Consider the following 24,156-nt stretch of genomic DNA (forward strand, 5'->3'; position numbering starts at 1 on the left):
AAAAAAAAAAAAAAAAAAAAAAAGCTTATTTAGTCAAATTTATCAATCTTTTTAAAAATTTGAATTATGTTTTCTCACTTTCAAACTAAAGAGAAATTCACCCATTTTAACTAAAAAACTATAGTTCTCATTTACTTGGCAACTCAATCTGATCCACTGCAATTTATTCTGGTGAATGGCGTGAACGGATCTAATTTTATCTTCTTCCATATGGCTAACCATTAGTCCCAACACCACTTGTGTTACAGTGTATCTTCCCCCTCATCTTCTTTATCATAGACTAAATTTTGACATTTTGTTATTTCCAGATTTTTTATTTTATTAATCTAACTATTCTTATACTAGTACCACAGTACTGCCTTTATGTTTATACTATATAAACATGTAAGTTATATATATGTATATAAACATATACATTATTTAGTACATACAGTATATACAACAGTACAACCTTAGTAATATGTTTAATAGTTGGTAGGGCAAGAAATGTTTTTGAAACAATTTTTTAATTATGAGTTTAAATTTAATTGCATTGAGGTTTACAAAAAATAGTCTATACAATATTGATTCTAGACAATTTGTGACTCTGTGACTTGACATGTTGTCAATCCTTGTAAATGTTTGTCCTAGGCCAGGGCCAGGTCAGCTGCACACCTGACTTTTCCCATTGAGCCTGTTATGTGTGTCCTCTTCCTTATTAACACTTTTATTAACAGTTCTTCTCAGGAGCCAAATGGCCCCTAAACCTGGCAGCCCTCTAGCACTACCCTCAGTGCTTTATGTGGTTTTATTTTCTGCCCTATAGAGATTTTTTTTTTTAATTCATACTCTAGTTGTGTCTTTTTGGTTATCTTGTTTTAATATTTTGTCTGAAGAGAAAAAGGATGTCAAAACATGACATACGGCTCCAGCTTGTTCAAAGCCTTATTAATCGCATATGGAAAAAAAATCGTACTTACTAACTCATGAAGACTTAGGAAATGGCTTTGTAAGAAAGTAAATGGCTAAAAATTTCATCCTTATAGGTTACAGTTTAGTATTTTATAGGGCAATGGATAGGGAAAAAGCCAACAGTTTTGGGACCTAAGATTTGCCAGGCATCAACAACTTCATTTAATAAAATTGCTCTTTTCTGTTACCAACATATTTACATAATTGACAGGTATCATAGTATATATTTAAAAACATAGCCTTTAGAGTCAAATGAACTTGGATTAGAGTTGGGCATACTAATTCAGTAATTCACTTAATCCTCAGTTTTCTCATCTGTACCAAGGATACTGACATCTCCATTTGAGTTATTATGAGGACTGATTATTCTATCACACACCTGGAATAGTGGGTGCTCCATAAACCTTAGCCTCTCCTCTCTTCTCCAGAACTTCTTTCAAGACTCTGACTCCTACAGACTAATTCCATATTTTGATGATTCCTATACCTCTCTCCTCCTCCTCCACAAACACGCACAGACATATACATACATTCTCTTTCTCCCTCTTCCTATTTTATCATACCATTTACTGTTTCCAAATATTCCTATGATTCACAAAGACATGCATGTTTATCTTTCCTACAAGGTCTAAATAGAAAAAAGATGGGTAGTGGAGATTGAGCTAAGGGCATAAGGGGATCCTTCTCTTTTGGTGAAACATCTTCTTGGTGTTTCAATATAACACTCAACATATTTCCACACAGAGACATTTTAAAAATGTGCTGTGCCAGGTTTGATAGCATGAGTTAAATATGAATTGGGCAACTGAACTGAGATTCATCACATACAATGAACATGTCGTAAATTGAGGCCCAAGGCAAACAACTATTGGGGAAAAATGTTTTTGGTTCCAAGCAATAAAAAAGCAAAACCCCAAAAACCTGCTATAAAACAGCCCATCAGTAAGCTGAGGAGTGTTGGAATTATAAAACATTATTGATTTCAAAACAGATTCTAGAGCTAAACATTGTTAAATATTTCATCCATTAAGAAACATTTGGATAAGCTTTTGAGCTTTCCACACTGTATTTTCATTACGTAACATAACATTATTTATGAAGTAACATACATTCTTGGTAAAAAAAATAAAAAACTGAATAGTAATAAATTTGCACAAAAATAAAGTGGTAAATATCCTTTGCTTCTCACCAGTTTCCCAGAATTAGATACCATAAGCAGTAATCATTAATGACAATAGCCAATGCTGATGGCAAACTGAATTGGTTGGAAAGGCCTTTTTCAAATCTAAGCTTATCTGACTATTCAAAACCACGGAACAGGAAAAATAGGATATCAAAAGATGAAGGAAGAACCAGTCCACAGAATTAAACAGAAACTTGCACAAAATTATGTAAGAGAAATACTCTGATGACTATTGTCAGCACTTTTGGCTGTGTTTACCTAAATGTTGTTACCTATGGATACCAGCAGCACTACAAGGTTTCCATATAAAGAACTCACTTAAATGACCAATTCAAACAACCTTGTTTATCTACTGAAGCTGGGATTTATTCCTCTCCAGAAGCATCCTGTTCTTTACCTTCTGAGTATCTTAAGCCTTTCAACAAAGCACAGAGCGGTGCACCCACATGGGGTGCAGCAGAGACCTCACAAGCAGGCAAGAAACAAAACCGGCTTTGTTTCCTGGGGAAAGGGGGCAGGGCAGCAAGAAAAGAAAAGAATAGCATTACCAACTTCTTCCTCTGGCTATCAACTATTGAAATCCTGATGTTTCCAGTTTTAAAAAAAATTCTAAAAGGTAAAACAAAACAAAACTCCACAAAATGTCAAAATTTTAAAATTGTAATATGCTATGTTTTAAAATTTAGAGTCCGAGCTTCTTGTACTATGAATAGTAACTGTTTCAAGTCTTGCTTAACAAATCAACCCTGACAGCTTTATGGTAGAAAACCAATGACTGAGCAATTACTGAAAAACAAGGGACTACTTTCTCGAAAATAAATGAAAGGGGTCATCACCATAGGTTTTCCCCAAGTTTCATTCTAAACATGTGAATTTCCAAACTTCAAACAATTTTAGATTTACATGATTTGTAACCTCAAAACTTGGATTATAACAATGTACTACAGATCTGTTAGTCATAAACTTTGGAATAATAAATTTAATTCTAGTAATCTTATTGGGTATACATTTAAAATAAGAAACAATTCTTAAACTATTAAAACATTATATCAAATCTCCCACAACAAAAGCTTTTGTCTAGTATTTTTTTCAAATCTCAGACACTGCATATTTCCGTATTAGCACAGCTATATTAATTTGTTCAAAACATTTAGAAACAAAATTTGGGTTTTCATCATACCTATGAGTATACTCAAAACTACAAAACAGTAGACTTGTTAAAAGAAATTAAGGTTCTTCTAAAAACACAAACTAATAGGCCATCTGTGGGTCTTAAAGCAATAAAAACAAAACACAAAACACCTATTCCTGGCTCTTAGTGTTTACTGCATGACCTAAGGGAACTGAATCATCTACAGAGAGTTGCTATAAAGTGGCGTAATCTACTTCAACATAAATACTTAAAACATAATCTACTTAAACATAAAATGTAGTTTTTCAGTAAAAAATTGCTTACTTAATTCACACTGAAAAGCTGTCTTTTACAAAAAAAGGAAAGACGGGAGACCTAACCTAATGACTGAATACATCTTTTTATGATCAATATACAAAAGATATTTCCCAACTAAGCTATATACCTAAATGACATCATGCCTAGAAATAAATTTTTTCTCTTTACTGAGATAATTCACGCTTGTTACATGTACTGTCTGATAGTCCTTACATATTCACAGAATTGTACACCCATTGCCACTAATTTCAGAACATTTTCATCACTTCAAAAAAAGTCACAAAAACAAAAACAAACCAAAAAACCCTATATCCATTAGCAGTTCACTACCTACTGCCCTTCCCCGCAGTCCCTGGCAACCACTAATCTACTTCTGCCTCTATGAATTTTCCCATTCTGGACATTTCCAAAAATGGAATTAAGCAATATATGGCCTTTTGGGCCTGGCTAGTCTCATTTATAATGTTTTCAAGGTTTATCTATGTTTTAGTATGTATCAAGCACTGCATTCCCTTTAAGTGCCAAATAATATTCCATTATATGAATATACCACATTTTGTTAGTCCATTCATCAACTAATGGGCATTTGGGTTATTTTCACTTTCTGGCTATTTATTATAAAATAATACTGCTGTAAACCCAGATACAGGTTTTTGTGTAGACATATGTTCCCAATTCTTCAGCCTCTATACCGAGGAATAAAGGAATTGCTCAGTCATATGGGAATGTTACAGTTAATGTTTTGAGGAACTGCCAGTCTATTTTCCAAAGTGGTTACATCATTTTTCAATCCCAACAGCAATGTATGAGGATTCCAATTTCTCCACATTCTGGCCAACATTTGTTATCTTTTCAAAAAAAAACTTTAGCCGTCGTAATGGGAGTTAACTGTTATCTCATTGTGGTTTTGGTTTGCATTTCCCTAATGATTAATATGTGGGGACAGTTCACCTGCTCTAACATCCTACTCTAGGTTTTGTCACAGGCTAAGTAACCTCTCCATCCCACACTCTGCACTTCTTTCCCCACTTCTGGTACCAATTTACTCTATTAGTTTGTTCTAGTTTGCTGTTAATAAAAACATACCCAAGACTGGGTAATTTATAAAGAAAAGAAGTTTAATAGATTCACAGTTCAGCATGGGGAGGTCTCAGAAACTTATGATCATTGCAAAAGGGGAAGCAAACATGTCCTCCTTCTCATGGCGGCAGGAGAGAGAAGAATAAGTGCTCAGCGAAGGGGGAAGCCCCTTATAAAACCGTAACATCTTGTAACAACTCACTCACTATCTGAGATGAGAACAGGATGGGGGAAACTGCCCCCCATGATTCAATTATCTCCACCTGGTCCCTCGCACAGCACGTGGGGATAATGGGAACTACAATTCAAGATGAGATTTGGGTGGGGACACAGCCAAACCATTTCCCCAGTACCAACTCCCAGCCTCCCCAAACTGGATTAAAGTTTTCACATCTTTATCTGTTCAAAAATACTGTTAACAAATATCAATACTTTCGTCAATTCAACTTCCCCCTCCTTCAACCATAAAATTCATTATAATGTTATTTTTCAAACAATACAATCATGAATGCAGCTTAAAGAAAACAAAAAGAAATCCAGCAGAACATTTTCTCTTCATCACCTCATCAAGCAGTTTAGGGCAGGACACAGGGGTTGGTAAATGAGGTGAGGCAGAAAAGGGAGAATGTGTTCTTATTAGCTTTCAGCTCTCTTTGTCCCCAGAACACAACTAGACGTTTCCCCCACTACAAAAACAAAGCTTAAGGTCTAGTTAGGAAAGAAAGTTCAGATAATGAGACTGTAGAGAAGCAGCCAGACATGGTGACTTGCACCTGTAATACCAGCTACTCGGGAGGCGGAGGCAGGAGGATTTCTTCAGGACAGGAGTTCAAGACCAGATTGAGCAACACAGAGACACACCGTCTCTAAAAAACTAAAATTGAAAAAAATAAAGAGAAGGGGCATTATCTTTTAAAATATACTTGTCACTATGAATTCATGTTAGATTAAGGAATAAACAGTTCAATTATAACACTTTATTTCTAATTTTATTTATTACTAGTAAAGCTCTTTCACAGAGGGGAATTTCTAACGTAGAAGTGATGCATACCTCAGAGTTTTACTGAAAAGCACAAAACTGCTCTGAAATTTGATTGGTGGCTTCCTATGTGTCTTTCTGAAAAACCCCCCTTGACCACCCAGGTGCAAGCAGGTTCCCACCACCCTAGTTCCTGTCACCCCACGTTGTTTAGCACCCTTTACCGTACTTAAGACATTTGTAATGATTTATTTACTTCTTTAGTAGCATGTTCCTCCCCACCCATGGCTAGCATAGTGCCTGGCACGTAAATGGCACCCAAACTTTTGTAGCATAAATAAATAAATCCTAAAATAGTTTCTCTCCCTAGTTAGGAGGATGCTATTAGTAATGCACAGGAGAATCTCCAAGTTGAAGCCAGTCCAGAAGGAGTTCTAAAATGACCTTAGCAACTAGGGTAGCAGAACAAAATGAGTATAAAACAAAAAACAGAATCTGAACCACTCTCCTTCTAAATCACTCCAATTACTTTTCAACAGAAATTTGACCTTTCCAATAATTCTATAATCTCTTTTTTTTTCTTATATCTGAATCTTTGGGTTGGTACAAAAAGGAGCAAGCAACACCAAACACCTCTTCTTTTCCGGCATATAAGATGCTTGCTGTTAATACAGAGTTACTACAACTATAACTTGAAAAACAGTTTTCTTTTAAAAAATATGTAAGGGGTTGGGCACGGTGGCTCATGCCTGTAATTCCAGCACTTTGGGAGGCAGAGGCGGGCGGATCACAAGGTCAGGAGATCGAGACCATCCTGGCTAACACGGTGAAACCCCATCTCTACTAAAATACAAAAGTTAGCCGGGTGTGGTGGCGGGCGCCTGTAGTCCCAGCTACTCGGGAGGCTGAGGCAGGAGAATGGCATGAACTCGGGAGGCGGAGGTTGCAGTGAGCCGAGATTGCACCACTGCGCTCCAGCCTGGACAACAGAGCGAGACTCTGTCTCAAAAAACAAACAAAAAACTATTTAAGGTCTTTTTGAGTGTGTTTGATAGGGACTTTAATAATACGAATAAAGCACTAGTTTAAACTATCATCTCAGTGACGTTGGTGGTCTTCAACTTTCATGTTTAAAAAATCTGGTATGAACAATGTACTCATTATGTAAACAAAGACAAAAACATTTCTTCATTGTATAATTAACTAATGGCATCAATGAAATATTAATCAAGTAGAAACTACCTATTAGTTTATCCTCCTTAACATACGTCTACTCAGCCTCAGTTAGTACAGGAGAGATTGCTTACCGTAACTGATAAACTATTTTGGCATTATCTTACTGGATCTTTTCCCTAGCTAACCAAAGTATTTATTTTTAGATAAAAAATAAAACATTTTGAAAAGGAACAGCGAAATTTTACAAAACATACTTGAGACATACTGGACAGACGAATACACCTAAAATTGTTTACTTTTTAGAATATATCCTATTGAATTTAACATAAAATTTTAAAACAAAACTGCAGAGCTCAAGTGTGCAACTAATTTTGAAATATATTCTATAATCTTTTGTATTAAAGTATGCATTTCAGCAAATGCTTGCTTTTGAAGGAAAAACAAAATGTAGTGAGGGCAATAATTAGTAACAATCTCTATTAGTATGTCTTAAATCAGGTTTTGCTAAGCACATGGCCTGGAACTAGGCTTCAAATCTGCTTACATTAGACTTTCTGTCATAGCAACTTTATGGGAGTTTTAAACTTTGGAAACAAAGTGTACCAACAAGGCATCATCTTTAAGGCAATAAAGCTGAACTTTGCTAACATGAACATGTTTAAACTCCCATATGCTTCCAAGAGTTTGAGAGTGTGGACAAAGCTTAACTATTCAGCTCAGCACCTCCCACACCCCCCATCAGATTTGTTTGCCTGGACATACTCACCATGTGATAAGGCTTATCTTTAGATTAAAGGTTGGAAGATTTCCCTGTCTCCTCTTCAAAAGTAATTCCACACTGTGACCAGAGGACCAAAGTTAAACTTAAATGGTGCAATAAATAGTTCAAAAGTATCTCTGAAACCTCAATGCACTCAAATCAAAAAGGCTATTGAGAAGTAACCTTAAGCAAGGGTCCAAAGCGGTTTCTGAGCATATTGCATTCAGTTAAAAACTGGAAATATTCTTAAAAGCATCCAGTCTAATCCAGTCACATTTTACAGATGAGTCAAATTAAGTCAAGAGAATTTAGGTATCTTTCTGATCCAGCTGGTTACATTGTGATAGCAGAACTTGGGTCTCTTGATTTCCAACTGAGAACGTAATTTTTTCTACATCCCAATTTAATTCAGTTGAATCAAGTACATTGTTGTAACTACCATGTGGAAAAGAGATGCTAGCCTCTACTGCAGATTGAAAAAAGATTTCTGGTGGGCACTGAAAATGACAGGTCAGAGCAATGCCATAACTATTTTTCTCACAGGATAATGTACATACGAAACACTACAGAATATAACACATAAAGAAGCACTAGCAAAATGAAGGACATCCAGAGGAAGTGAGTAAACTGATAAAGAACAGAGAACTCTGAACACATGAAAAACCAGAAAAACCACAGTTAGAAGACAACACTGCTGGGATTAGAGCTGTATTCACACATGTGAAAGGAAGTAAATTTTTGGGTAATCAAGAAACATAAACTTTGTGGTCATTAGAATTTTCCTTAAGTAGAATGTGTGTGCTACACTATAATGAAGTAAACTAGTAAAGGGAAAGGCCAAAGCTGAGATTGGTGAGGCATGAATTGGGTAAATAATTCAACTAGATGCCTTTCAAGTCTGTTCCAATCAGAGATCTTAAATTCTCTTATGTAATTAGAAACCTGGCCAGGCCCTGTGGCTCACGCCTGTAACTCCAGCACTTTGGGAGGTACAGGCAGGCGGACTGCTTGAGCCCCAGGGGTTTGAGACCAGCCTGGGCAATATGACAAAACCCCATCTCTACTAAAAACACAAAAAAATTAGCAGGGCATGGTGGCACATGCCTGTAGTCCGAGCTACACAGGAAGCTGAGGTGGGAGGCTTGTTTGAGCCCAGGAATTGAGGCTGCAGTGAACTGAGATTGAGCCATGCTGCAGTCCAGCCTGGGCAATGAAAGTGAGACCCTGACTCCAAGAAAGAAAGAAAGAATGAAGAAAGAAAAGAAAAACTCATATCTTTGGGTAATTTATTTAAGATGAGTCACAATGCAAAGAAGCAAGTGCATTACCCACTATTTTTCTTCCTCTCAAATTTTCATGTATCAGCATTAGTAGGTATTTCTGAAAGATTAACTGCATTCAATCTAAATTTCTTATAAATTCTAGGTATCAAAAGATAAATTCAAATTTCAGTTTTGTCACTTAACTATATAACCTTGGGTATAATTTCCCTGGATCTCAGAGGAGCTCAGACTTTAGACAATATTCTGTAACTCTCCTAGCATTAAAAAAAAAAACAAAAAAACAGTGTTGGTGGTCCGAGGAATCACAATGGCTGTGTGGATGTTCTGCAGTGCTCAGAAGGGCAGCATTCTCCCCACTGAAAAAATGATTAGAGGAATCATTATGAGGGCCAAATTTTGTGAGGTTTATCGGTTAATACATATATTTTTTTGAGATGGAGTCTCGCTCTGTTGCCCAGGCTGGAGTGCAGTGGTGCAAGATCTTGGCTCACTGCAACCTCTGCCTCCCAGACTCAAGCGATTCTCCTGCCTCAGCCTCCTGAGTGGTTGGGACTACAGGCGAGCGCCACCAGCCCAGCTAATTTCTGTATTTTTAGTAGAGACGGGGTTTCACCACGTTGGCCAGGATGGTCTTGATCTCCTAACCTTATGGTCCATCTGCCTCAGCTTTTGACATGGAATTTCGCTCTGTCTCCCAGGCTAGAGTGCAGTGCACGATCTTAGCTCACTGCTGGGTTCAAGCGATTTTCAGGGTCTCAGCCTCCCAAGCAGCGGGGATTATAGGCGTGTGCTACCACACTTGGCTAATTTTTGCATTTTAAGTAGAGATGGGGTTTCACCATGTTGGCCAGGCTGGTCTCGAACTCCTTACCTAAAGTGATCTGCCTGCCACGGCCTCCCAAAGTGGTGGGATTACAGGCGTGAGCCACTGCATCCGGCCTGTTACTTTTATTTTTGTTCTTAATTTTTTGAGACAGCATCTCACTGTGTTGCCCAAGCTGGAGTAGAGTGGCACAATATCCACTCACTACAACCTCTGCCTCCTGGATTCAAGCGATTCTCATGCCTCAGCCTCCTGAGTAGCTGGGGCGACAAGCGTGCCCCACCACTCCCAGCTATTTTTTTCTATTTTTAGTAGAGATGGGGTTTCACTATGTTGGCCAGGCTGGTCTGGAACTCCAGGCCTCAAGTGATCCATCCACCTTGGCCTCCCAAAGTGCTGGGATTACAGGCATGAGCCACCGCACCTGGCCATCTGTTAATAATTTTTAGTTAGCAATAGCTCTTTCTACCTAAAACACACATCTTTTCCTCTGTACGCTAAGTAATTAATATAGTCCATAACCAAATACTGACAGCCCAGGATAACCAGGAAAGACTTAAAAGAGCTGATAAGGGGGAAAAAAAGCCCCAAACCTCAAAACAAAACAAAACAAAAAACAAAACACCTATTTTAGCATATGGCTATCAAGAGACTTGCTTTGATAAAACTGAAATAATTAGATGCTGACATTCTCTTTACTCAAGACTCCATAAATGAAGTTACAAATTTGGTTTCTAGAGACTTCAGTAGTTTTCCCTCAACACTAATAGGATGGATTCTTAGTTACTGAGTTGGTTGTTAGGTGCATTTTCATCAAAAGGAAAACATTATTTTTAACAACTGAAATATTCGGCTTAAAAAAGAAAAAACGTTAATGAATGTCTCAAAATTTTTATAGATATTTAATTATTAATGCCAAATATTTAACTCTGATGAGAAAAACGTGAACAACTTTCGGCTTTAGTCTTAGTTTAATAAACTGCATATAGGTATTTGTATTTTACTTATCCTTTTTATTTATTTCAAGACATTATATTAACACATACACATACGTGTATGCATATGCACAGATAGCAAGTTTTAGGAAACTGAAACAAAGGACCTAAAAGCAACATATGAGGCTTAATACTGCTGACATTTCTACACATAGAATTTCTGTGCACAGAACTGTAGTTAGGAATTAAATATTCTGTTTTTGTCACTCTAGACTGTTTATCACTTGCTTTAAAACTCAAAGGTACAATTTTTCCCCCAAATCTCTGGCTCCAATATTTTCCCCAAATCTCTGTCTCCAATATTTTGTTTACACCAAATATTTTTATCCCAGTGGTGCCATCAGTACTTATTTTCTAAAACACAGATTGATAACAATATTTTGATACATCTTTTTATAATATAAACAATAGGGAAAATAACATTACATAAAAGATAGTTTATCAACTGTTAGTGTTTTAAAGATCTTTTTTTCATTCTGAACAGCAATTACAATTTCATTGTGTTTTCATTAGGCCTTTTACTGGAAAATGTCCGTGATTATATTATATAAAATAGCAGATCTACAACATACAAGGTGATGTTTAAACCTGATGTTTGCCAGTACAAAATCTCCAGGAAAAAAAATCATCTCCTATGTGTTTATATGAAATAATTTAATGGCTTGCATAATACTCAAGGATCCATTTTCTTGAACAAAGAGTAAAAACATTCCTAATATGACTCAAAAAAACAAAGCCCTATTTTTCTTAAAACTCAATAAACATCAGTGCATCCTTATTGCCATTTGATGTCACTTCATGATTTACTATAAATTACTAATGAATTCTCTAAAATTAAAATATTAAATAGCTTTTAAATGTTAAAGAAAATGAATCAGATAAAAAACTCAATCTACAACAAATTACTCTTTGATTCCCTAAAATTACATAGATAACTTATTAATTTCATGTAAGATGTGAAGGACTGATACTATAAATATAGTCATGTGTCACTTAACCAGGATACGCTTTATGAAATGGATCATGAGGCAATTCTGTCATTGTGCAAACATCTTAGAGAGTACTTACACAAACCTAGATGGTAGAGTCTACTACATGCCTAGGCTGTAAGGTATAGCCTATTGCCCCTAAGCTATAAAACTGTACAGCCTGCTACTGTGCTGAACACTGTAGGCAACTGTAGCACAACGGTATTTGTGTATCTAAACATAAAAAAGGTACAGTAAAAACACAGGATTAGAATCATATAGGACCACGATTATATATGTGGTCTGCCGCTCACTGAAACGTTATTATGCAGCACATGAAGTGTAATTACTAAATACGGACAATCTTAAAGCAAATCACTGTATTCTAAATATAATTAACCTGGAAGCATCTGATAAATAAAAATATAAAAGGGGTTGATGTTTGAAGGAGGTAAAATTAAGCTTCTCTAGAGGCTTAGTTACCATTCTAGGACGCCAAAAGACACACATCTACTTAATTTAAGCTAAGAATTGACAAATATTTCAATATAGATTTGAAGAATACAGAAAAGCAAACTCCACAACCATGAAAGCAATATTCTACACCATTTGTTTGTGTTTGCATGGCTCAAAGGGTCAGAAATAAGGGGATAGTTTATATATCTTTGGCAGAGATAAAACATAATCCACTATGCAGAACTCTTGATTTCAAGGAAAACTTCAAATCCAGCAGCTAACAGCTTGTCTCTATTTGCTGTCACTCTAGATCAGAGAAACCCACACGTTTTTTTCTTTCCTGCCCCCCTTCAGTTACACTTGAGCTCTCTGAGTGAAAAGGTCTGGAACAGATTAAAAGTCGGGCCACAAAATAAAAAGCTTTGGCATATTGTCAAGCCTGTCTGGAATACACACACGGTGGGCCCAAAAAGGGAAACTAAATGCAATAAGAGAATTTTATGAAATTTTTTCTGGGCACATCTAATTGTACGCCTATGTGTACATAACATGCTGGAGGGTGGGAGGTGTTTTTTTTTTTTGAGTATGTCGTCTCTGTCAATGCTTAAAACAGAAAATTTATTATTTGTATTCCAAGCCGGTTGGGTGTAATGTAACAATCAGATCTACTTAACTTAAGCAAGAAAAAAGTTGTTTTATTTCACTGTTTAAAGGAAAAACTCTTTTTTCTCTTGCCTTTAAAAAGCTTTTGTTCTAATTCGGCTCATCTCTGGCAGTTGGTAAAGTGTTTCATCATCATCTTTCATAACCTTTATGTCAGGGAAAAAAAGTTCTCAACACGCAATTTTTAGAATTCCCAAAATGTGGAGAAATTGAATTCATTTCATTAGAGATAATTTAAGGAAAGATGGCTGTTATTGTTTCAGTCCATACAAATGGCCGTATTTATTAAATTCTCTATCTTACTTGGTTTCCTGTTCCAACCACAAGGGCTAATTCAAATAGTAAAAAGGAACTGAAGTTGCAAATTATTAACATACTGCATTACTTTCTTAACACCCAAACAGGTCTCGAAGCTTAAAACGCTAGTATTTAAGCCAAAACGGTTATCTGTCAAAATGACATCACTGCCCTGACCCTACGATTGACTTAGCTTGAATGGGGGGGTTCAGTCAGTTTGGGGCAAACTTGAATTTTTTTTTTAAAGGTATATATAAGACAAAAAATAACTGCTCATAATGTTCCTGATGGTGAACTTATTTTATCCAACCAACTCCAGATAGAGTTTTTTTCTTTCCGCCCCGCCCCAGGGTTGTTTTTTGATGGCATTCACAGAGTTAACTCCTCTTTCCCATAAGGGCCCCGCAGTTGGTGTTAGGTCAAACCCTGTAAAGCTTCAAAGGTTCCGAGTCCCCTCAGTCTGACCTATTCAGTGATCTGCACATTGTTTTCATTTAGCTGCATCTAGTCCAAGATGAAGCTTCAAAACCACAATTATCCGCTCTTTTTTAGATGCATATTCCACGGCCTTGGAAAAATATCTCAGAAACCCAAAAGAAGAACTGAAAACACTTTAACACACACACACACTTTTTAAAAAAGCACTGAAGAACTGGTATACTCTTATAAAATGTACACATTTGGAAGGGGAGGGGTTCCTTTGTGCAAATGTGATTTATTCATGAAATCTGGAGGGGAACATGGCTTTTTGTTTTCTGAATGAAGAAAAAAAGAACATTTATTTTTTGAGAGAGACAGAAGAGGTGGCAAAATGCTTTCACTGGGCCATTTCTGGGGTGCCATTTTCCCCCTTAGGATGGGAAACACTATAACACCCAGGCATGGGATGGTACTCATCACTCTCAGAAGCTAAGCACAAGCAGACATCAGGTCACTGACAAAAGCTGGTATTCCTGGTCTGAGGTGCTGCATGACAGCCTGATTATTATTGCAGCTAAAAAAAATCATTTTAAATATGATCACTGTGTTTCTCCCAAAATGTGAAAGGAACAAGTGATTTCTGGTTAGTTGGCCATTATGACATTTCCCAACCCCAACCTGAGGAGCCCCAAAATCTGATTAAGATCTAAACTTCTCAAGTTTCCAATGAGAAGGATAAAATTCTACTGGTAAACATTGGGTGGGCAGGGTCATTTTTTAATACTATAAAGCAATGCAATTGTATTTAAATGTGCTTTCCCAAGTATATATATAAAAAAAAAAATTAGTAACCAAAAGCATCTAAAAAGGTTTTGAGATGAACCTTTACCAAAACGAGGGTCAAGCCTTGGGTCTAGCCAAGAGGTGGTCTTGTTCTTATGGTTTATATAGTAAATTTCTCCATCCTGAGTCATGGCTTGTTCCCATCCATCAGGAAGAGGGCCTATAATACAGAAAAAAAAAAAAAAATCACGGTTTTATTTGGTGTACCTAAAAAAAGTGGGAGGGGGTACTAATTTAAAAAGAAACCACATCTTAACATAAAACAATTCATTGAAACATATTTAAGGCTGCGTTCAGAGAAGAAAGGTAAACCTATATACCTGCTTCTTCTCCACTAAAAAGAAACCACCAAATAATAAAATGAACATTCCTCAACACAGAGATGAAGAAAAAAAAATTTTCTCCAAAAAATCCTTTTGGAAGTCATGGCCCAAATAATTATTATTACTGTTAAGACAGGACACGAAGAATTTGCAGCTCAGAAACTACCACCCAATCCAATCAGTTCTGTGACAATACCTTCCTAGGAACGCCAAGGCTCATTAATAAGAAATATATGCAAGTATTTTTAGAACACTGAAAATCTCATAAACATTCTATTTAATATAAAGCACACTTTAGCTAAGACAGCCAAGCTCCATTTATTTCCATGTTTTATGTGACTGGCTGACACCAAGAAAACTTTAAGACAGAAAACTACAGTCCAAACAAAGCTTATTTTTAAGCAGACCAGAAATTGCTAATGGTGGGGGATGTAGTTTGAAGTCTAAGCTTGTTGGAGGATTGTGAGGAGGCAAGATAAGTGCTAAAGTTGTTGGAAGGCAAACATTAAGGAATCATCAGTTGAGAGATAGGACTAAAGAATACGGTTAACTCTAAAAGGACTTTTCTATCTTTATAGGAATAGAGAAGTTAAGACAATTGCTCTTGGGAGGTAACAGCAATGGAAAGAGAGGCCCAGAATAAATTACTAAAGTATTCAAACATAATTCTTCCTTATTTCCCTGTCCCTCCCAACTCCCCCAGTTCCCATTTCCAAAAGGTATCAAAAGAGGCAGGGCAGGAGATACAAACTGGGATAGTCAGTACATGGCTAAAATTTTTTCTTCTGTGGACTAACTCGAGTTGAATACTATCTTGTGCTAGTCACTGTTCTTATATATTATGTACATTAATTCATTTAATCCTTACAGTAACAAATGACATAAGCAGTAGTACTACATATTCTAATGAGGAAATTGAGGCACAAAGGGCCAGGGTGATCAGTCTGGCACAAGATCACAAAGCTAGTTAGTATCAGGAATGATAAACCCAGGCAGTGTGATTCCTAACCCACTGACTGCTCTTCACAACTATACTTCTTTTCATTCATCTCCCACAGATGACCAGAACCTAAGTATGCCTCCTATGCACAAACAGAACAATTCCCTTCTTCCTGTATTGGCAGTCCATACCAGTCTCGTGGGTGATGTTGAGTAAGTAACTTTGGTTAAACTGACCACTCACACAAGGCCCATGGGACCCAAAATCCGAATTTTAGGCTAGTTTCATTTGTATTAGGAACAGATCAATTTGCAGCTGCATTTTCAAAGGTCTACTTTGATGGGGTAAAATCCCGTTAGGAAATGCAGACGTGTGGAATTAGTTTTCTTTTTGCCTAGAATCCTTAAAAGGAAGGCTCTCCTTCAGTCCTGGCTGTGTAGTATACACTGCTAACCAAGTCCAGAGGTAGAATTTGCTGTACACATCCCAAGTTTACTAGAGGGTGAATGACAAGCAAACCTGTTTAACACATGTATATCAAACCTTTTCCCACCAGTTTTCACTGTCATTTTGGGCTCTATTTCCTTCCCAGAGAGACAGAACTCCAAAACTGAATATTAATGGTTTGCTACTATCTTTAACTATAAAATGGCTGAATTATAAAATGCTTTTGCAAAACAACTAACTGTATTTCAAATTTTTAGGTACTGAAAATACCATGTGACTATATCTGGTGATGAACAAGTCAACAGCAGTCACTGAATGCTTTTGGGAGCCTCAACTCAACAACCCCCAAGAGATCTCATCGTAGCTTTCAAAAGTGCTTGAATATATGGATTTCCTATGTGTGGTTTAAACACACACACAGAAAAACACACACACAGACACACACACACACCAGCATTATTCTCCACCTTAGCTGTCTGAATGAGAGCCACAAGAGATATCTTGGATACAAACCAACCTTCCCTACCTGCTCCACTCACTTCATTTTGTAAATTCCACTTATATTCTTTGTGATGGGTCTGTCCCAGTCCATCTCAGAGACCTTAGCCATCAATACTTACCAGCTCTCTTTTCTGACCACTTCCTCAGTAACTGGATTCTCATCTCTTCTCACTCCAGGGTCCTCTATCAAACAGTCACCAGGGGTTTCTCTTCTTAAAATATTTTCGAATCGAATTTTTATACATGTCATTCATTCTGACTAAAACAGATTCCCATTGCTCTCCATCAAGAGGAAAATGCCTAAATTCTTTACTAGCTGGACTCATTTCTGAAGTCTTCTTCAGATACCCAGTTTTCCCACCAACTTTCCACAAAATCATGCCATCTTCTTGTATATGCCGTTCCCATTATCACACATACTCTGTACCTCCTAAACTCTTAGTCATCCTGCAAGAGACAGCTCAGATGTCACTTCTTTAATTCAGCCTTTCCGGCTGAATTAAAGCTGGATTACCTCAGACAGAAATCACTTTTCTCTTCTATTCTCCATGAACATTTAACAGGTAGAGTTGTAATTACTTGTTTACATATGTATTCTCCTGGCAATGATCAAGTCATTCATCTTTACAAGCTTGTAGGCTAATACCTGAATAGCTGCTCAATAAATGTTTGATGGAAAAATGAATGTCCTGCCTTCTAAGTAATACTTTGAACTTTCTGTAAGCTTAAAATCATGTAGAACATATACTATTTGCAATTAACATTTATACCAACATATATATACCAAATATAAAATAATGCTTTATATTCATTTTATCATTCATTTAGTACTCTCTGGGTAAAAATATAATGTTATGTGGAAAGAAATGGCCCAAAATAGGATACTTTCTTTATACTGAAAAAAAGCTGCTCACCAAAAGCAAGTAAGAGACTAGAAGAGATTACCTTTAAGTAACTTTTCACCACACTATCTTTGTTATAGAATTAAGATAGAGAAAACTGAAAAGAAACAAATCCTCCAGTGTTAATGAAACAATACAGATCCAGGCTTTATTCACAAAACAGAATTTTAGTCAAGTGGTTCTTAGAAGAAATTCAGTGACTTGATTCTTAATGCAGGATTCCAAGTCATTCTAAACTAAGCTAACTGTTGAATAACCATGAAAAGAAGAGAAAGCAAAAAGTGGTATGTTTTCTGAAAGTGAAACAAGTCACACTTAGTGAAAATGTGTTTCAATCATCTGTTTGGGCTAGGGTTAGGATGCAGTAAGGTTAAGTCCAAGGGGCGAAATGTAGGATTCCCACAAAAATAAATGCAAGAGGAGACCACAGGGGCTTGATCAAAATAAATTCAGGATGCCTTTATGTTCAATTTATATTCTGATTGTAATGTGCTATAAATATTCATCAGAATCACCTGGGGGGGTTATTAACATGCATGTTGCTGAGCCCTACCCCTATACTTTCTGATTCAGCAGGCCAGGGGCTGGACCTGAAAATTTCCAGGTGATGCTGATGCTGGTCTAAGGAACACACTTTGAGAACCACTGATTTAAAACCACCACTTAGGGCCGGGCATGGTGGCTTACGCCTGTAATCCCAGCACTTTGGGAGGCCGAGGCAGGGGATCACAAGGTCATGAGTCTGAGATCAGCCTGACCAACATGGTGAAATCCCGTCTCTACTAAAAAATACAAAACAGTTAGCCAGGTGTGGTGGTAAGGGCCTGTAATCCCAGCTACTCAGGAGACTGAGGCAGGAGAATCACTTGAATCTGGGAGGTGGAGGTTTCAGTGAGCTGAGATCGCGCCACTGCACTCTATCCAGTCTGGGCGACACGGTGAGACTCTGTCTCAAAAACTAACAACAAAAACAAACAAAACATAACCACTTAGAATTCTTCAGCTAGTACAGAAGTATTTCTTAAATTTATCTGAGTTACACACAACCACATCTATTCATTTTAGGCAGTTTGGAGATAAATCTATGAAGCCCTGCAGGTCTGGGAATAGCACACAGCCACATCTCCTAGAATTAGGCAAATCTACCATGCCAAAACAGGCACCAAAAGGGCAGTACTTTTTTTTTTTTTTTTTAATTCCCATGGGAGTTATTATTATTTTACTTTTTTTGAGACAGGGTCTCATTGTCACCCAGGATGGAGTGCAGTGGTGCAAACTTGGCTCACTGCAGCCTCGAACTCCTGGGGTCAAGCGACCTCCTGCCTCAGCTTCCTGGGGAGTTAGGACTACAGGTGCGCACCACCACACTCAGCTATTTTTTAAATTTTTCTGTAGAGATGGGGTCTCATTATGTTGCCCAGGCTAGTCTCGAACTCCTGAGCTCAAGAGATCCTCCCACCTCGACCTCCCAAAGTGGTGGGATTACAGGTGCGAGCTACCACGCCTGGCCGAGAATTATTACTGGCCATTTTGCTTCAAACAATTTTTAGTTGAGAACTTTTCACTTCCTCAATACAGATGAAGAGTTCCTTCTCTGTGCTAGTAAAAAATTTTGTTTATATCTATGTCATAGCATTTATCATTCAGTATTTTCATTATGCATGTTTTCTTCCTGGCTAGACTGTGAAATTCTTGAACACAGGAGTATATATTTTGCATTTTCCATTTTTGTCCAGCATGGGACCTACTAATTAGAAATACACTAGGAGGCTGAGGCAGGAGGATCATGAGGTTAGGAGTTCAAGACCAGCCTGCCAACATGGTGACACGGTGACACCCCATCTCTACTAAAACTACAAAATCAGCCAGGTGTGGTGGCGCACACCTGTAGTTTCAGCTACTTGGGAGGCTGAGGCAGGAGAATCTCTTGTATCCGGGAGGTGGAGGTTGCAGTGAGCTGAGATTGTGCCACTGCACTCCAGACCGGGCGATAGACGCAAGACTCCATTTCAAAAAGAAAAAAAAAAATAGAATAAATGTTGGCTGAAATGAATGTAATCAAAATGAAATTCAATTAAAATCCTTTGTTTATGCTTGTAAAACAAAATACTCTGTTTCATTCTTTCTATGTAAGCTCAATTTCTACATTATTTTAATGTGTCATGTGAACTGAAGGGACAGGGATATAGCGAATACTTCTATTCAACAAGTATTTATTGAGTTCCTACTATATTCAGGCCCTAGAGATGGAGCAATAACAAACATAGCCCCTATCTGATGGAATTTATGTTCTAGACAGAAGACAGTACAATGCTGGCTAATGAAAAGGGCAGCAAAAATAAAGCAGCATGCATGAAAGAAAGAAAATGAAAATGGGAAAGAAAAGATAAATGGGAAACAGATTTTTAGAAAAGCAGATCAAGAAGGGCAGGAAGTGACCTGTAAGCTTTGACCTAAATGCATTCCTAGCCAAACATGTGACATTCTGGGCATGGGCATTCCAGGCAGGGGAAAGCATGAAGAAGCTACTACGTGTGGATGGGGCAGAATAAACAGTTCACTTTGTTTTTAGGGTTAAGAATCTACCAGAAAAACTTTCATCATTTCAACCAGTAAAGGGTCAAATAGGTAATACTTAAAGGGGATTACCATTACTGAACAGTAATTCCAATCCCCCAAACTCATGACAACCACTACATTGGTCAGAATGGGTAATACACATTTTCACCCCAATTAACTTTTACACACTCGAAAGCTGGGCCCTTAGACGCGAAAAAGATGTGGAAGCTTTAAGGCTGGGCTATCATGCCTGACCACCACACCAAAGCCTTCTTTAGAAGGAAAGATTAAAAGTAGGCCCTATAGCAAAAAGGAAAAGAGAAACAGGCCAGCATTTCAATGAGACGTAAAGAGCATGATATAGTTTGGATGTTTGTCCCCTCCAAATTTCATAGTGAAATGGGATTCCCAAAGTTGGAGGTGGGGTCCCTCATGAATGGCTTCCCACCATCCCCTTGGTCATAAAATGAGTTCTCATTCAGTTCACCTGAGATCTGGTTGTTTAAAAACCTGGGACTTCTCTCGCTCACTTTCTTCCACCCTCTCTCACTGTGTATCACACTGGTTCCCACTTGCCTTTTGCTAGGACTGTAAGCTTCCTGAAGTCCTCACCAGAAGCAGACGCTGGCACCATGCTTCCTATACAGCCTGCAGAACTGTGAGCTAAATTAAACCTCTTTTCTTTATAAATTACTCAGTTTCAGTTATTCCTTCATAGCTACACAAAACTAGATTGACACAGGGAGAGAAATTTGAATCAGGATAAGCAAAAACAGAGTAGTAGGCAATATATAAAATAATTCATAAATCAGAATTACTTAAACTTGAGAGAAGCAAGTTTTTATGTAAGACTTCCTACTAGTATTACTTGATTGACAACTTAGCTACTACAGCAAAAACCAACTCCCTGTGATATTTTAAAACAAATACTCCATGTCATAATACTGAAGGTGACTCACCATCAACTTCCTGCTCTTGCCTAAGGACCTTCTTGCATTAGTAATGACTAACTAAAACCATCTGCCACGTCTATTCAAACAGGAAAGTCTTGATTAACGACACCACGAGTTAGACGACCAACCTTCCCTTGTCACCTGCCCCACAATTTGGGAATAAAGAAGTCACCCAGGACAGTGAAGTTTATACTAAACACACCCTGATGAGTGGTACAAAGTACAGGATTATCGAGTAGTTTCCTTAAAAAGTAACAAGAGTAGCTGGAAAAGTAGATTCAATGACCTTTTAAAAGAACTGAATTCTAACACTTTGCCTGATGCTTGTTTTGAAATTCTGATCCCATGTATTTATGATTCACAAACTGTTCTTACTATATACCAGGCACTTTTCCTAAGTTCTTTGCAAGCAAATATTAACTCACTTAACAACCCTATGATGGAGGTACCATTATTATACCCACTCTACAAATGAGGAATTTTTTTTTAATCCTCTTTTCTTGGAATTTTCATGAAATCCCATGGCTTGTCATATTCATGTAAATGACTTCCATATCTTTAATGCCTCTCACAGGGTCAATACTAGTTTTTCACTTCCAACTGGACATTTGACACCTCACATGTATTCCCATATTTTGAGTGGGGTTTACTTTAAAATGTCATTTCCATTTGTCCCTCAAATAAAACTTTCACATAATTTTTTTTTTTTTTTGAGACCTAGTCTCACTCTGTCGCCAGGCTAGAGTGCCATGGCACAATCTTGGTTCACTGCAACCTCTGCCTGCCGGGTTCCAGCGATTCTCCTGCCTCAGCCTCCCGAGTAGCTGGGACTACAGGCGCCTAACATCACGGCTGGTTAATTTTTGTCTTTTTAGTAAAGGTGGTGATTCACCATGTTGGCCAGGCTGGTCTCAATCTCTTGACCTTGAAACTTCCACATTTCCATGACGAAGTTTTAGCAGTAACTTCCAAATTGATCTTATTCAACTCCAACACTAAACTCTGTATATACCACAGCCACATGATCATCTTACCTCACCTCCTCTAAGGAGGAAGTCCTCTGACTCAAGGCTCAGCTCCCTAAAGGAAAATTCGCAAATTTTTAGCAGGGTATCCTCTACAGTCAGGCATTATATAGCACTGCTTCAGTACTGAAAGCATCCAACATACCAGGCTCTATCTATTCCTCCACAATTATTTCACATCCCTCCTCATTCAATCTTCTTTCAGTTCCTCAAACATCTCCTCTCCCACCTCCAGGACCTTCACAAGTGCAGCTGCTCCCTTCAGGAACTCTTCTCTCCACCTTCGTTGCTTAGCTAACTCCCTCTCATCCCTTCCCACTCTAAATGTCACTTCTTCCTAATAACATGCCTACATACAGTTTCTTCTCCTACTTCATCAGCTGCTTTCTCTCTGGTAAGATGATTCTATCACTTTAGTAATTCATTCAGTCTTCCCAGCTGCAAGGCTTGTTCACTCCTGTCTTTCCAGTATCTAGCAGCGTAATGCACTTTCCACCTCCATACATTCTCAGTATGTCCACCCCAAAGCCTGTGTCTTCCTAGCCTCCACTGTTTTCAACCCACTGAAATTCTACTCACTCTCTTTTTGAGACAGAGTCTTACTCTGTTGCCCAGGCTGTAGTGCAACGGTGTGATCTCAGCTCAATGCAACCTCCGCCTCCTGGGTTCAAGTGATTCTCCTGCCTCAGCCTCCTGAGTAGCTGGGATTACAGGAATGCACCACCACATCTGGCTAACTTTTGTTATTTTTAGTAGAGACGGGGTTTCACCATGTTGGCCAGGCTGTTCTCAAACTCCTGACCTCGTAATCTGCCCACATCGGCCTCCAAAAGTGCTGGGACTACAGGTGTGAGCCACTGTGCCCGACCCAATTCTACTCTATTCTTATGCCGTATCTTTGTGAAGCTTTTCTCCAATTCGTCCCACTAGTAAAACTCTTCCCCACCTATAAATTGAAATTGCACCTGTTCTGATTTCTTGAATACAGTACGTACTGTCTTGTGTTCATCACTCTTCTACACTGAGTTTAACTATAAGCTACATGGAATTATGAGAAGAAAAACTTATCACTCTGTCCTAGAATATCAGGAAAAAGTTCTCCATTTTTTATGATTGGGAATGTACAATTCTGCAAGGTTGCTCAGGACAAAGACAGCAGCATTGATTAGAAACTACTGCCTTGTTAGTAGTTTGTGATACTTTGGTCTGCAATTTGTGCCGACTTTTGGCTTTCAATATAAATAGGAACTAAAATGTATCACCTCTGATTCTTCTTTAGTGTTCTTTACAAAGGAGTCTTCCATAAACATAAATATCTGAAATTCATTCTTGACGATATATGCCTTAAACAATCCCTAATCAAGTTCTGCCCACACTACTAAGATTTTTAGGCAGACGCAATGGAAAAAGTTATATACAAATTTGCTGCATAATGATATTTCAGTCAATGATGGATCACAGGTAGAATGGTGATCCCAGAAACTTATAATAGAGCTGAAAAATTCCTGTCACCTAGAGACATTGTGGCTGTCATAAGGTAATGTCACAGTGCATTACCTCTTCTATGTTTAGACATATTTAGATACACATATACTTACCATTGTGTTACAATTGCCTACAGTCTTCAGTATGGTAACATGCTGTCCAGGTTTGTAGCCTAGGAGCAATAAGCTATATCATAGAGTCTAGGTGTATAACAGGCTATACCATCTAGGTTTGTGTAAGCATACTCTATGATGTTTATACAATGATAACATCACCCAGCAACCCATTTCTCAGAACTTACCCCAGTCATTAAGCAACACATGACTGTATTATTATCACTAACTTATTTTGTGGTTTCGATAAGCCGAATATGGGAAAATAAATACATTCACTGAAGAAAAGGCAGTCTACACATCAAGTTTTGGTGAAAGAAGTTTTTTTTGAGACGAGGTCTCGCTCTGTCACCCAGGCTGGAGTGCAGTGGCGCGACCTCGGCTCACTGCAGCCTCCACCTCCCAGGTTCAAGCAATTGTCCCACCTCAGCCTCCCAAGTAGCTGGGGATTACAGGGGTGTACCACCATGCCCAGCAAATTTTTATATTTTAGTAGAGACAGGGTTTCACTATGTTGGTCAGGCTGGTCTCAAACTCCTGACCTCGGGTGATTCACTCACCTTGGCCTCCCAAACTAACGA

The 24,156-nt window shown here is 37.9% G+C and overlaps 1 protein-coding gene across 4 annotated transcripts in view; it reads right to left on the reverse strand.

The window, feature by feature from the left end:
• Positions 1–24,156, reverse strand: part of YAP1 (Yes1 associated transcriptional regulator) — a 122,776-nt gene that overhangs the window by 33,666 nt on the left and 64,954 nt on the right. For 3 of the 4 annotated variants that reach the window (XM_017850112.1, XM_017850111.1, XM_017850114.1), the window contains exon 3: positions 14,374–14,487. In XM_017850112.1, the coding sequence (XP_017705601.1) occupies positions 14,374–14,487 (114 nt within the window). Of the gene's footprint in view, positions 1–14,367; positions 14,488–24,156 lie in introns of all 4 variants that reach the window. The other variant, XM_017850110.1, reaches the window with a different exon arrangement.

Source organism: Rhinopithecus bieti, unplaced genomic scaffold, assembly GCF_001698545.2.
Source record: "Rhinopithecus bieti isolate Rb0 unplaced genomic scaffold, ASM169854v2 scaffold_33302, whole genome shotgun sequence".
In the NCBI taxonomy this organism is placed as follows: domain Eukaryota; kingdom Metazoa; phylum Chordata; class Mammalia; order Primates; family Cercopithecidae; genus Rhinopithecus; species Rhinopithecus bieti.